The sequence below is a fragment of the Toxotes jaculatrix genome, chromosome 14 (genome assembly GCF_017976425.1).
Source record: "Toxotes jaculatrix isolate fToxJac2 chromosome 14, fToxJac2.pri, whole genome shotgun sequence".
Classification (NCBI taxonomy): Eukaryota; Metazoa; Chordata; class Actinopteri; family Toxotidae; genus Toxotes; species Toxotes jaculatrix.
In genome coordinates this window covers 10,331,704-10,347,305 of record NC_054407.1, presented here as the reverse complement: position 1 = coordinate 10,347,305, position 15,602 = coordinate 10,331,704, and the positions used below count along the sequence as shown (strand labels likewise).

The 15,602-nt window shown below is 40.8% G+C and overlaps 2 protein-coding genes across 2 annotated transcripts; one reads left to right on the top strand and one right to left on the bottom strand.

Moving 5' to 3' along the window:
- The first annotated feature begins 4,352 nt into the window (after positions 1 to 4,352).
- LOC121192828 (E3 ubiquitin-protein ligase MARCHF2-like) lies at positions 4,353 to 8,755 on the top strand. Its single transcript, XM_041054736.1, has 5 exons — positions 4,353 to 4,656; positions 5,637 to 5,946; positions 6,058 to 6,253; positions 6,605 to 6,814; positions 7,450 to 8,755. The coding sequence occupies exons 2-5, from the start codon at positions 5,762 to 5,764 to the stop codon at positions 7,603 to 7,605; spliced, it is 747 nt and encodes a 248-aa protein (XP_040910670.1). The 5' UTR covers positions 4,353 to 4,656; positions 5,637 to 5,761; the 3' UTR covers positions 7,606 to 8,755.
- Positions 8,756 to 9,556: 801 nt separating this feature from the next.
- LOC121192829 (ras-related protein Rab-11B-like) lies at positions 9,557 to 15,014 on the bottom strand. The gene is made up of 5 exons (XM_041054737.1): positions 14,807 to 15,014; positions 12,351 to 12,546; positions 10,928 to 11,121; positions 10,675 to 10,755; positions 9,557 to 10,268 (listed from the first exon to the last, which is right to left on the bottom strand). Exons 1-5 carry the CDS (start codon positions 14,844 to 14,846, stop codon positions 10,123 to 10,125), a joined length of 657 nt encoding a protein of 218 aa, XP_040910671.1. The 5' UTR covers positions 14,847 to 15,014; the 3' UTR covers positions 9,557 to 10,122.
- Between the last annotated feature and the right edge of the window lie 588 nt (positions 15,015 to 15,602).

The window sequence follows — 15,602 nt, the reverse complement described above, 5'->3', positions numbered from 1 at the left end:
AAGACCAAACAAGATCATCCTTACATTACTGTGACATTGTTTGGTCTGAGATCATGAGACAAAAATGCATTTACAGTGATTAATCATTAACTTGAGGTTATTTATTTACATTCATATTAATGGAACTCTATAGTAGTCATAGCCATATCATTGTCCAGTTGCACTATTTAAATGGGGTGATGTGCAATAGGTTTTGCTGAGGTGGAAGCTATTTGTTAAAAATCTGAGATTTTCTTGCCATTATGGGCAATATTGCATACCAATCATGGGTTGGACTGTATTAGTATTAGATAAACAGGATTTTGGCATTGGTGTGATGAAGTATCTCGATATACCAGGTAGTAAATTCACTTGACTAAGCTAAATAACTTTATCAGGTTAATTAATTTATACAGTCTATAAAAGGTTTCTCAGCTGAACATCATGATAACTTACTAGATCGTAATATATAATTATATTGCAGTGAAAAACTGCACAAACCTAGCTTGGCAGGATTTTATCCAAATCACCCACTATGGCTATGAACACACAGAAAACTGAGGATGCTCACCTTCACATTCTGAACACCTTTAAACCTGAAGGTCAACTTTTTAACCTCAGTGTTTTAAATCCAGTGCAGGCTTATCCTCAAACATGCCCCTTCAATCAATACGATCATCACAATCAGCTGACCACTCTTAGAATAGTAAGTTGGGTGATTCAATAAAGAAGCTGAAGGAATCCACACAGTTTTTTAATCTGGAGCACAGTATGACAAGTTACAATCATGTGCGTGGGTTCACCTTTCACATTTGCAAAGTCACAACCACTAATGTCATGTCCTGCATTAGAGAAGCTATGTAGGTCTCATGACACAAAGGTTTTGAATGGATGCTGAAAGAATGATTGGGTATCACTACTGTATTGCTATATTACTATTATACAGTACTAAAGTGAAAGGAAAGCTGTGTGTAATCAGCATCTCCTTTAACATGTAAATGATATTTCTCCTGAAAAGGTCTTTCTCTCATTATAACCCTTGTTCTCAAAAAATCCTGAAAGATATTTGCCATTCAAATCAAACCATAACCTTTACGTGCACTATTAAAACCTTGTTTTTTTAAATTATCTTTTTTTTTTAGGAAAGAAGAAGAAAAAAGAAAAACAACTTACTTATTGTCATAGTGTTGAAGGAAAAAAATCTGCCTGATATTTCCAGAGGTGAAATATCAATTGACTAAGAGTGTTAAGTCACATCAGCGGGAGTTTTGTAGGACTAGCTGCTGTGGTTTTTCTGTTATTATGTTATCACATTCTGTGTAAAAATGAGAAAGCCATTTATGCATTAAGGAACAATTAAGTTTTTTTTTCACCTTCATGTCATAGACAGGGGCTGCTTTTGATTGGTCCAGTCTGGATTACTTCTACTGTTTTTGATAAATTTGTGGATTAAATATGCAATGATCAGCTTCATGTTCTCTTTTTTGCAGCAGGACTATTTGTATCTTTAAATCAATACGGTCCGTACATGGTGAAAGTCCAAAACATCAAAAATAAACACTAATGGATAGATAAACGCATGGTAATACTCAGAATGTTCCTGAATGAAACTCTGTGAACTTCCAATGCACTTTGATTTGTATTTTAGGGGGTTTTTTTAATAAGAGAGGAAATAAGTCAATATCACCCTCCCAGTTGATGAACAGTAACAAAACAACCACAAGACAGACAATAGCTTAAGCACATTAAATCAAGTACTCAGTATTTCATCAAACGCCTGTAAAGTGCCTTTTATCAGATGGCATCTATTGGGCAGTTGGACGTTAAATATATGTTTGTAGCGTGAGAAAGGCAGCATGGTCCTTTTCACGAGGACAAGAGCGTATTGGAAAATGAGAGAAACCAAATTACTGTCCTTCCGTGGTGCTCATGAGGACTCCTGCTGACAGTTTAAATGATCACGAGATGGAACTGCAGCAACTGAATTATACTGTTATTGAAAGCAAAACGCTGAGAATAAATTATGCAGCCTGTCTGTCTTCATGTCTCTGTCTCTCTGTCTCACCCTCTGGGTGTTTCACTCACTCCATTTCTCTCTGTAGTGCTTGAGACAAATTACGTAGGAATACAGTATACAGTGTATATGGTAGCATGTGTGTTTGCCGATCTACTTCTTCACAATGCCCAGTTCAAAACTTTGACCCACACATCTAACTTATCTGACAATAGGCAATGAACATGCATGTTTCTGTGCTTGATTGAAAAAGGGAAATGCAGCAGCAATGTGCAATATCTATATAATTACTGTAGATTGACAAAGTCGATACAGATGAAGTATGCTTCCCCAGAGGCTGAGTCAGGTCATTCTCAGGAATCATGATACAGTGAAATTCCTGCAGAAGCGGGCAGGAATCATGATATAGTGAACTATGACTAAGTTAAACAATGTGAACTAAGCTTGAACCTCTGCTGTGCCATCCAAAATGTTTCAAACCTTGTCTAGCAGCCTTAAAAACCATGTTTCCTACATGATTGCAGCAATTAATCATGAAATCTGTAACTGCTGTTACACACACAACACAAATGAACGCACACAAATTACCTGAATTTTATAGCTAAGTATTTCAGAAATACTTCATTATGTAAATGGTGGTTAATGCCATGTATAAAGTTAATTAACTGCTCAAACATCCAAAATATGTGGCGTGTAATAGAACTGCATGTGCATTTGTGTTTCTGTCCATGTTAAAGTCCACTAACACATGTCTTATGATATCAGACGTGGAGAGGTAGTGCCTCATGATTTCTGTTGGACTTTGACCAAACAGAGAGATGGGGAAGCTAATGACAGACATGATCTGAGGTGTGTGTATGTGTGCATCTGTGTGCTGATCCCCATTCTGAATAATGTGCACAGACCATTAGTCTGTGGACTCCTACTTCATCGGTGTTTAGGTTCAAAGGGAATGAAAAGTTAGAGGTAGGGGGAGAGGGTAAGGCAGGGCAACATGACAAAAATAGACACTGTTTAACTAATGGTTAAAAATTACACGTGGAGGTTACTATTTTAGGTTACACTAAAGGGACATTTTAAATGTCTCCAAAGTATCATGGTTTTCTACATAATGTAGAATTGAATTGGTATATTATTTTTGTATATATTGTTTAAAAAAAAAAAAAATCACTTATAATATTCTGTCACTTTTGGTCCAAAGGTGACAGAACAAACTATGAGGACTGGGAGACTGAAACAGAGCTGCATCTGTCTGAGCACTGAGTTAGCCGGTCAATATCTAGATCAGAATGTTTGCTTTTGCAGATTTTCATGTCAGTGAGTTTGTTTGTCTGATGCTAAAATAGAGAAATGTTTAAAAAGTCATTGACCTGGCTCATCGAAACATGTTCACAATTCCATTAACTCAACAAAGTGCAAATCACTCAACAAGTAAATACAAAGTGAGCCTCTGAGAATTCTTATATTTATATAACATCAGTTCTGCACAGTACAAGCAAATGTAGCATCACAGTAACAGCCACACATATATCAGTTGAGCTAATGTTACAATACTTTGCACAAACCACCACCTCAGCTGACATGTTAACACTTCAATATCAGCATGCCTCCAGGAATCAAAACAAGACAAAGTGCAACTCCAGTTTACTTAATTGAATCTGTAAAGTGTGATTGCTGCATTTTGAACCAGTGACCTTATTTCCACCCATTTGTTGAACACCGAAACTGTACCTGTTGTATTCTGTCATTGTAAATCAATAAAGTTTCACATTTTATCAAGCGCTTCAGACCCAGAAGGTCCCTGGACCTCACCTGTGGGGCAACAGTGATAATCATTCTCGATGGAAACTCTGGGAGGGTTGACTACATGCTGCCACCTAGTGGCAGTGTTTCGACATGACTTATTACAGATGTTTTCTCGCTGACGGATAACTGTCGTTTCCTTTTTGAAATTAAATTGACATTTCACAGTAAAAAAAATTAGAGCGTTTAAACAGCTGTTTTTCCGAACACACGTGATCACGCAATTTGTTGGTATTCCTATTTGGTGCTGCATTCAAGCCTCATTGTAAAGTGCTTTTGTCAGCGGACGTAGTGGTAATTTGTGTCATTGCTTATAAAAAGTACTATCACAAAAGTGAAAATGTACACCAATTTTATCATCCGTTTTTACAGGATTTCTATGTCAGCTGACCACCTTAACATCACATGTTGCAACGAAAGATTTCTCAGCCATTCCCTCAAGTGTACTGGTCGAATTTGCCTCTTTGACAACTGATTGAGCGCGATGTGCCCATTATTCCATTATTGCTAATGACTGTGAAGGCAGCATCGTGTCACATGACCAGCGCACAGCTGAGGGATGCTGAGGTAGGCTTGCCCGTTGCTAGCCAGTTAGCCACGTTAGCTGTGTCTGGTAATCCTGGCAGAAACAGTCGTTTCTTTTTGTCCTTTCAAACAAAATCACCCGAAGGAGATATACTGCCAGCCATGGAGAGGATACAGCGGATGTGGTCGTCTTTTGTATTCCCTCGTATCGTCAGCTTTTGGTTAGATGTCAATGTCATAGTTTGCAGCTAGGGTTGTCTCGTTAGCTCAGCTAGCCTGTGTCTGGTTAACACAGGGCCAAGGCCAAGGCCAAGCGAGAAAAGGGAGGCCGTCGGGTGAGTAAATTTACACCAGCATCTGTTTTTCACCGTGTTTACAAGCTTCTCTCACTGTCAACATTGAATATTAGGTTGCTGGTTGGCAGCTGTTGTGCTACTCTAGCTTGTTTTCCTGTATTATGATAAATGTAGCCTTTGCTGGCGCTTGCCAATTAACGACACTAACGCTTCGTCAGTCATGTACATATCGAGCAAAATTAGCGCTGGAAGTTCAACTGGACATGATTTAATAACGGTAGAAAACAGAGCTCACCCCTTTGACAGTGCGAGAGTTTATTTTCTTGAGGTGTAATATGGCGAAAAACAGTGCAGAGCTACCTGAGTTTAAAATGCAGTATAATCGCAGTGACATTAGTTTGGTTTATTTTGGCTTGTTCGTCTGCGGCTTTGAACACACGAATGTTTTCAACCTCATGCGATATATGTTATATTTTCAAGAAAGTGTTGCAAGCGTGTGTTGATGACAGTCTGGAGGACAGGTCGCAGGGACTAGCAGGGGTGCAAAATTTTTACTGTCAAGCCAACCTGACCCTCCCAAGGTCTGCTCAAAATTTCCTCCTAAAACAAATGTTTTCACTGCATAGCAATGTCCTGCTTTCTGTATTTGCTTGCTAAGACACATCACCCTTATTTACCAAAGCATATGAGGGTTTTTTTTTTTCATATAAACAGAAGTTAGAAGTTTTAAATGTCTTGTGCAAGTGTTTCTACACATTTTCCCTGCGGTGTACCAATGTAGCAGTTTAGAAAATGTGACATCTTGATTTGAACCATTTTGTCTTCTTCCTGGACTTTTTGGAGGTTGTGTGTTTATTTCCAAGAGATATTTTTTTTAGGCTTTTGTGAGACATGGAGTTGGAACTTACTTAGTCACCACTCTTGTTTCAACACTTAGACTTGTGACATAATGTTGTATGTAGTCATTGTAAGTCACCCATACTTTGTCTCCTGTTCATTTCCCCTTCATTCTCCACCAGGCATTTGCTCTGTAGGTGGACAGAGGAGGAGAGGAGAGGAGTAGCACCTCAGGTTTTGGACCAGAACGTCTTTTAGAGTTGCCTCCACCATCCTCATCATCATCACTGTTACCCTCAGCTGAGCCATGTCTTCGTCAGGGTGCTGCCACCTACCCGGCTCCCTTTGTGATTACTCCGGGAATGCTGAATCTGATGCCTCCAAGGATTCTGAGGAGTCTGATTCTACTGCACAGGCCCAGTACATTGCCAAGGTTACAGCTAAAGATGGCCGCCCACTCTCCACTGTTGTCAAAGCAGTGAGCTTGCAGAGGTAAGAGCGGGAGGAACTCACAGGGGGCCCCAATGAATATACTGTAATTTCACTGTATGTTTGTTAATCATCACATTGTTGGTGTCACTGCTTTGCTGTTTTTCTGCACAGTGATGTTGGTATGTGTCGGATTTGTCACGAGGGAGCTGGAGGAGAGACACTACTCTCGCCCTGCGACTGCACAGGAACGCTGGGTAAAGTACACAAGAGCTGCTTGGAGAAGTGGCTGTCCTCCTCCAACACCAGCTACTGTGAACTCTGTCACACAGAGTTCACTGTTGAACGGCGACCACAACCACTCACACAGGTTAGAGAGCTCTTACTGGGAGGATGTGTTTCCTGTCTTTTTTTGTTTGTAAGAGGTAGAAATTAGCAATACTAATTTGTGTGCCAACAAGTTGATGTTAGATGATTTGCTCATATTATTACTGCCTGGCCTTGTAATAAGAGTTCTTTATTCATAAGACTTGTTTTCAGTATCATCAGTGCACTCATATTAGTCATGCAGGAAACTGACACCTTACTAATGTTCTTATACTTGGCAGAATTTTGTTGTTATTGTCTTTGCACACTGAGACACATCAATCAACCAGATTAATACTGTAGAAAGCTCATTTTCTGTTGAACCCATGATTTTTGTTACGTTGTTTGTGACCAGTGGCTGAAGGACCCCGGCCCTCGCAGTGAGAAGCGCACGCTGCTGTGCGACATGGCCTGCTTCCTTCTCATCACGCCACTGGCAGCCATCTCCGGCTGGCTGTGTCTTAGGGGCGCCCAGGACCACCTGCAGTTGAAGAGCAGACTCGAAGCTGTTGGCCTCATCGCCCTCACCATCGCCCTCTTCACCATCTACATCCTCTGGACACTGGTAACCAATGCATGCAAGTTATTCCCCTGTAATTTAGGAAACAGACACGTTCCTGTACTTGTGTTCAAATGCTGGCAGAGAGTGAATGTCTTTCTCTTCAGGCATTTTCACACTCACGAGTTAGTCCTAGTGTTTTATTTTTTTGTTTTTTTCCTGATGTAGATGTAGAAGATAGACATGAACTGGCTCAAGCACAGTGCATAGAGTATCAGCCCCACAGATTTATGTTCTTTACATGATTATTGTAGAGATTGTGTTATTGTTTTATGGGCCCAGTATGATTGAGAATTTTAAGAATGAGCTGGCTTTTGCTCTGCACTTTTATTTATCTGGACTTAACTGGATTCTTTAAAATTAGGATGTACTGTTGATCTGAAACCTTATCCAGAAACTCTATCCTTCAGTCTTCAGCAAAGGAATAATAAAAAATGACTAATTGCAAAAGATAAGCCTTTCTGCTTACAGCTTGTGAGCACCTGTCATGCAGAAGTTGCAGCTTCAGCATTTCATTCCTGTCCTACATCCGTACTACTCTGTCTCAAATATCTCGGTGTCAGTTTTACTGATGTCTGTCTTTTCCTCCTTCGTCACCTCCCGTCTTGCCCCCCTCCCACTATTCATCCATTCAATCTCAGGTGTCATTTCGGTATCACTGTCAGTTGTACTCCGAGTGGAGGAGGACCAATCAGAAAGTGCGTCTGCTCATGCCTGACATGAAAGGGGCGCACACCACCCAGCGTTCGGTGCCGACCAAGTCGACCAAGAAAATGACTGATGAGACCATCGTATGAGTGCAGAGCAGTGGCAAGAGGAATATTTAAAAATAACGCCCACTGAAGCACTCTCTAAAAACAAAATAAATCATATAAATGAACTTTTGCACTTCATATGGACCATTCTGAGAGGGAAAAGCTACTTTCTCCTTCTGTTTTCTTTTATTGAAGCACTTGATGTAAACTACTAAGGTATTGACCAACCACAAGAGTGGTTTTGGGAAGAACTCATTCCGGAGTCATGTCGATGTTGAAACACAGAGTTGTCATCGGACAGCCAGTGCTGGGATGTGAACGACCGACACACATGGATAATGGACTAACCAGCCAAACTCTATGTCCGTGACACAAACTTATGAAATACTAAGACACAAGCTAATGTAGCAGGATATAACTGAATCAGCATGCTACTACAGTATAATATGAAACATATTCACACTACCTATAATTCCCCCATGCCCCTTCACAATGTATTTAGCTGTTTTTGAACAATGGGCAGCCAATAGCCCAGCGGAGGATAATTATCTAAAAACATGATTGACAAAGTCTATCTGTGAATATTCTTTCTTGACAAATAGAGGACGACAGTCTCTCCTACCAACGTTCTTGTCTATAATCTGAACCCTTTTAAAGTTTCCAGGTAAAGCTTTATCATTGCTGTCTAAACAGTGACACTAATCATTTTTCTGTTTAGACAGCGGCTGAGACATCACATATCTATCACACGTGTTCGGGGTCAGTGAAGATTGTAGTATATGGGATAATACTAACTGCATCCGTAAAGCGGCAGCACAGTATCGCATAAGAAAAAGTATTGACAGTGTGGAAAAGTGTTTACACTCCAATTGGATGATATGTCTCCCATTGTCATAAGAGTGCATTAGCAAACGGCCCTGCTCCACTTGTAAATGCACCATTCATAAATTGAACTGCCTAGCAATGACCTGTAGTAATGTCCTACATTGCAAGAGATGCAATTTTAAATAGAAGAGAAACAGTGTTCTGAATAGTGAGATTACTCCATAAAGGTACAAAAGAGAAACGTGTTTTGAGATGTCAGTCGATGTACGCAGCACATGCTAAACAAAGTATTTTGTGTTATTGTAGTCTTCCTGCTGCATCCCCTGGAAAGTTGGGTTATTGTGCAATAAAACAAGAGGGACTCCTGGACTCAGTGTGAACTGTGACTTGACCGGTGGTTTTAGCTATTTCTGTTTCTTGTGCGCTCCATCTAGTCTTTAGAAATTCATCTAATAATCAAATGTGATGGAGTATAACAAAGTGTATTTGCTGAAGTACCACATTCAATTTGACAATTTGGAGGTATTTGTACTTCATTGTATCCATTTTATACTACTTTTTATTTCTACTTCTCTACATTTCAGATGCAAATATTTTACTGTTACTATTTACTGCAACATTTATTTAACAGGTATATTTGCTGGTCACTTTACCGATTAAGATTTTTCATACATATTATTTTACATAACACTGCATAACCTTTTAAAATATGATGTACTGTTGAAGATCTAACCAGTGGTTCCCAACCCTATGGACTTGTTACCCCAAACAAAAAATGCTGAGTTTAGTTGGGGCCCCTCGTCATATTTTAGATCATCTGTTAGTCTGTCAGTTATAACTGAGGCATTTTCCCCTGAGGCATTTTCCCCTCGAAACTTCTCAAAAAGTTTAAGGCTGAAACCGTTCAATATTCTAATATATCACTAAAAGATTAGAGCAAGCTCACTAGAACACCGATTTTCATAGCAGAACTTTATGCTTTTCCTCTTTCCTATCCCAATAATCATCTCATAGTCCCACAGATTAATTTTGAGACCCTTTCCTGTGGGCCAGACCCTGAGGTTACATCCAAATGGTGGTCCTGTGGTAAGGTCACTGTGTAGTGGCAGAATGTCACCTTGTGTATATGCTGCTAAAACGAAAAAAAAGAAAAAAAAACACAGAAAAGTAATATTGTAAAATTTAATTTCATGGCATTAATATAATGTATGTGAGCAGACAAGCTATCAAAATCAAAACAAACAAAAGAATATATTTTACACAAAATGAAATAAGCATCAGTAGCGTCACAACCACTTTTGAGATGATGACCGAACTAGGACGAGGGGAGCCCAAAAACAGGACTGCTGGTACGACTGAAACAGGCAGAATTCAAACCCAGGCCTCCAGCATGTGGCAAAAACAATCTACCAGGGAGATGTCTAGGCTTCCAGGGTCTCAGGCAAGGCTATTCTGCTACACTATTGTGGATAACTGTGGTAGCTACTTACGAGGTACCATCAGTCCTGTTTTTGCACTAGAATGTAGCAGATTGTGCCTGGGTGCGATTACAATTTGAAATCTATTCAAACACGTCTTTCAGGGATTGATCATTTGTGGCATAACACAACTGACTCCATTGATCTAAAAAGTGCAGATTCAGACAATATTTCAACCCAGGCGGATGGAAGCATACCAACACTGTGGATTTCAATTAATAATCGACCCAGGTTGAGGAGGGACGGTTGCTATGGGTTACAGGTTCTGACAGCACTGCAGTTTGCTCCCCCTCTGACCGTCCGTGGTTGGTGGCACGCTGATGTCCACCACGTTATTTCCTGGGGACTCGTCATGGGCAGACCGCTCAGCAATCTGTTTCTGCGAGACGATGCGATAGATTTCTGTATTTGGAAAAGTAAAACAGAAACAGATCAGCCATTTTTCCTCAAAATGCACTTGTTTTGGGTGGACAGGTGAAGGTCACCTTACAGGATTACTTTTCTAACCACATTAGGTACCTAAACTCAGACCATCTAGTCCATGTGGTGGAAATTATGCAAGTTCAAGAGTTTAGTTACCAAAAATTAAAAACTTTAGGCAGTAAGTAATTGAGAGCACTTAAATAATATCCTTCAATGCTGCTAGATTTTGAAAACAATTTAAAAGGTTGTTCAAAATACTCCTTGCCTTGTCAGGTAAAATCTTAAGAAACACTGTTTCAGTTTAGAATTACACAGTGATGGTATGTTATGAAACCAGTACTTATGGGAACTACCTCTGATGTTCCACCTCTGTTCATAAGCATACCTGTAAGGATATTCTTGAAGGCTTCTTCAACATTTGTTGAGTCCAAGGCTGAAGTTTCGATGAATGACAGATTGTTTTTCTCTGTAATGTAAGAAAGAAAACACAACTTTATAGCAAGACTTCAGTTGTTATAGCAGCACAAGTAACTGGTTCGATAGGAATACATATCAAATATCTGTAAAAACAATAAACACACAAATGTTTCCCCAGTTTCCAAATTAGCCTTCCTGTGTCTCTTTCTAGGTTCCTGTACCTGCGAAGGCCCGGGCCTCGTCTGTGGGAACGGCCCTGAGGTGGCGCAGGTCGCTCTTGTTGCCAACCAGCATGATGACGATGTTGTTGTCGGCGTGGTCTCTCAGCTCCTTCAGCCAGCGCTCCACATTCTCATAGGTCAGATGTTTGGCTATGTCATACACTAAGAGTGCCCCCACCGCCCCTCTGTAGTATCTGTAATAAGACCAGAAAAACGGTGGTAACAGCTGTGATTCAAACAGAATTTACTTGTGGGAACAGGTCATTTCACAGCAGACATTTTGACTTGTAGCAGGAAAACCGTAGATGTGACTAATAACATTTATCGCGGCTCTGTTGTATTTAAGTGGACCCTGTAAGCAATTTTATTATTTAAACACGTAAAAAAAAAAAAAAAAAAACAGAAAAGGCTGACGACAGAAATCTTGAGGCTGTCACTTTAAAAACTCCAATAACCAGACATCATATTTTTCATGACACATTTCTTTCTGTTGCTTGTACAATGACTAATCCAGAACAGAGTACAGTCAGTACAAACTGAATTCTGTCAGCTAAACACTGCTGAATGTGACGATTGGTATTTTTTAAAGCCATTATGAGATGATCACTCGAAAGTGGCATCTCTCATCAGTGGGATCATGATAAAGTCCATTTAGTAGCTGTTTGTTAGCTATCAATCACATCACGTGATCTTGATCAGCAAATGGTTTGCCCAGTTGTTGTGGAATTGTAGGGTTTTTTTCCAAAGCACTTCTAAATCATCAGAAAAAATAAAAGACAATTTCGAAACGCTCTACCTTTTGATGAAGATCATGTGGTATGATTGAAAGCTCCAGAACAGCAATTAAAATGACTTTATGGTATACCTGTTTTCTACAAAACATTATTTTTGTTTTTTTAAATATGTTTTAAATTCAAGTTCATGTCTGATTTGAAGCCCTGTGATTGACTGGCGACCAGTCCAGGGTGTACCCTGCCTCTCGCCCATTGCCAGCTGGGATAGGCTCCAGATCCCCCGCAACCCTGATGGATTAAGCGGTAGAAAATGAATGAATGAATGTCTGATTTGAAAAATTTGCTTCTTAAAACCTACACATTTTTATTTTACATGTTTGCAGTTTATAAGATGCATCTATGTACATAGGACTTTAAATGGTCTTCGTAGGGTTCTATGTCTAACTCAAGAAGATTTAAACCACTACCTAACGCTTCTTTGACCAGTGTCCATGCTACTTATTGACCAAATTATCCATCTACCTCTTTAACTGGCTGTTGTAGAACATAGACAACAATTCGCCACATTTTAAGTGACCTGCACTAAAGGATAGAGTGTCCATTGTGACTGCACTGCTGAAGTATTTCCCCACACTGAGGGGTGTTAGGTGACAGGCAGAGCTATCTGCACCACACAGAAGTGGACTCACGCAGAGGTGATGGCTCTGTAGCGCTCCTGTCCTGCTGTATCCCAGATCTGAGCCTTTATCGTCTTGCCGTCCACCTGAATGCTGCGCGTGGCGAACTCCACCCCGATGGTGCTCTTGCTCTCGAGGTTGAACTCATTTCGTGTGAATCGAGAGAGCAGATTGCTCTTCCCTACGCCCGAGTCCCCAATTAACACGACTGTGGAGAAAAGGAGAGAGGCAGGGAAACGATGAGACAAGTGTGTGTATACTGTACACTATGTGTGATGGGATGGGCAGGGGATGGGCCTAATATATTTATAGATCCAAGAAATGTTGATATCGCATAAAGCAGTGCCTCTAAATGTTGACTTCAACAGAACCCAGGGGCTTCGTGTTTGTGCGTGTGCATTTAAAATGATTTATGGGATATGAACAACACATATTTCTGCAGTAAAGTAGGAGTGTAACAAATTACAAAATACAAGGCTTGAGTCAATATATAACCATAGTGTTACAACTCAGTAAAGCCTGAGACATAAGCATTTGAGTTTTAATTGTATCCATTAGAAGTGGAGTCTCAGCACCATTTATCAACAACACAAGGGCTCTCACTGATAATTAACTAAATCAGCAACCATTCTTTGGGTTGAAGTGTCCTGCATATCCAGCCTGTTCTGGGTGTAAGTGTAGGCAACTACTCACATAGAGCAACTGGGTAGATCATCTAAAATTCATCTTTTAGTAGCCAACCACCCAAGACCATGAAAAGCCACACTCATTTAACTTGTGCCATCACCTAGCCATGAAAGAACCCATACAAGAGTTGATGCCTTGAAGTGCCTAAAGGATTATCCACTAAATAGGGAGACGCTTCAGACTGTGATGGTTCTCTGCAGAACCACAAAAAAGCTAAATAGTGGAGCACAGGGGATTTTTTTTAAGTAAACTTTTTTTTCACAGAACAGAATAGGCTCAACTGAATAAATGCGAATAAAGGGTTTTGCTTCTCATGCTGCCTCTTTAGTAGACTGTATAAGCTTTAGCTTTCACAAATCAAGTGGTAAGCCTGGCCAAAACACCCCGAGGGTGATGGTGTTCAGTAAATGAAAGGCTAAAATCTTCCTAAAAGCACTCAGGCACAGAGGCTTTAAGCTGATGTCATTTTTTTTAACCAACCCACATTTAAAACTTTATTTAAAACTGCATTTTTTTTTAATTGACTGCTTTAAGAAAGTTGACTGCAAATGCCATTAACCAGAAAGTCACTGTGGAATACCATATGGGTCTGAATAGCTACTGTTCAGCATCCATGGTATAAAATGACAACATGCATTGATTATCAGCAGGCCCTATTGTTCAGCCATGGCCTTAAGCTGTGGTAAATTGGAGGAAAGTGATTGATTAGGCTCTTGGACCGGGGCTGTGCTGGTGTCAGGACCGGGCTGAGGTGGCTGCTGTTCAGCAGCACAGCAGCAAGAGGTGGAGCCCTTTTTTTTGTTTTCTCTCTCCCTCGACAATAGGAAATAGAGCCGAACTTTGTCCCTGTCGACACAGCGCTGGTCCGGGCTGCAGGAAGCTGATAACAGGCTTCATCAAAACCTGAATCGACAGTTTCAGGCCGCCTTGCCCTTCCTGTGTCGGCCGGGTACACAGACGATGGCTCGGACAGACAGAGAGAGAGAGAGAGAGACAGAGAGGGAGGGAGAGAGAGGGAGAGAGCCCTCGCCTCCGGCAGATGCCCTATTCATCCCACAGAGGATACTTTGTTACATCTAAATGGCCTTTTAGCTTATACAGGCCCAGGATGTTAATGTGCCACGGGAGCTGATATCACGATCAAAGGAAGGCATTCTGGATCCAACCGAGCTCTAAAGATAAACACGGACCTGAGTCTGGTACCGCTTCAATCTCAATGACAATCTATCAGGTCCCGGTTGTTCATTGTCATAATAACACGAAAATACACTAAGTCAGTTGCTGCATTTTCAGTGTCAACAAGAACTGGCCGAGTACCATCCTCATCTGAGGATGAAGCTTATTGATCAGCAGAGGTAGAGACTAATAGGCCTTCAGTCATCCACATGAGGTGGAATGAGTGGAAAACATCAAATGTCTTCAAATAAATGAGGAAACGGTTCACTCTTACGACCAATACTGCTCTATGAGTTGATGAAAGTTTAATAAATAAAGGCTGAGCACCGGCTGGGTGTTGCATCCTATACCTATAAATATAGCTGCAGGCGTTGTAATGTTACAATGACAGCATTATGTTGTAATAACACCAACCGAGTGTCATCCGGGCAGTTCCTGAGAAAAACATTAGTCTGCTTCCTTAGAAAACGCACACATCTGCTCAGCGAAAATGACACAATAGGAGATTTAAAGGCATTTATAAAGCACAGCTTTGTCGGCCTGAGACTGTGTAAAGGGGGAATGCAGTCATCTTTTTTTTTTTTTTTTTTTTTTTTTTTTTTTACCTTTGAACAAGAAATCGTATTCATCGTCTCGGTTCCCCATTCTAGACGAGGCCGCTCCAACGCTTGTCTCCGGAAGATGATGTGTAAAAAGTACGGGTATGAATTGTCGTTATATACCAGAAAAATAAGGTAAAGGTTTGTGCTGAGACTCTGCGCCAGTGTTGGCTGTCAAGGCGAGCTGGCCGCAGAAAGGGAGAGCTCTCAACTCTGCAGAGGGAGGGGAGGAGTCCCTGCAGTTCACATACCTTCCTCACGGGGGAGCTCTTTACTGGCATGCCAGCAGATAGCTACCATTCAGCTGTGTCCCACAGTGTGACACAGTCACATAGAGCAGAGGTCTTCAACAGGGGTCCGTGACCCCTAGGGGGTCCGCAGGGGTACTGTAGGGGGGTCGTGAAACTTTTGGTTGGTTAGACAATTTTTTATATATTTTTTTATTTTTTTCCCACAAAATTAAATGTCTTTAAAAACACTAATATGAATTGAATATATTAGCAAATGGATAAATGGAGGCAGAAAATGTTATCTTTCAGTCAGAAATGCACACATTTAGCCCCACACAGGAACTCTCTCAAGCTGGGCACCGGTTCACTCACTGCACGAGACTTGACCTGTCCCTCCAAGCCTCCTGCACACTAAGAGGAGGGCCCGCCCCTTTCGCTGCTGTGCCAGTCATTTGGCACAATTCAGCTGGTCTAGAACCTATTCAGTCACTTTGCATTTACATGTAAAATGTTAGCATTGCCAAAGCATTTGATGGTGGATATGTATGTGTGTGCAAAATCATAACTGAAAG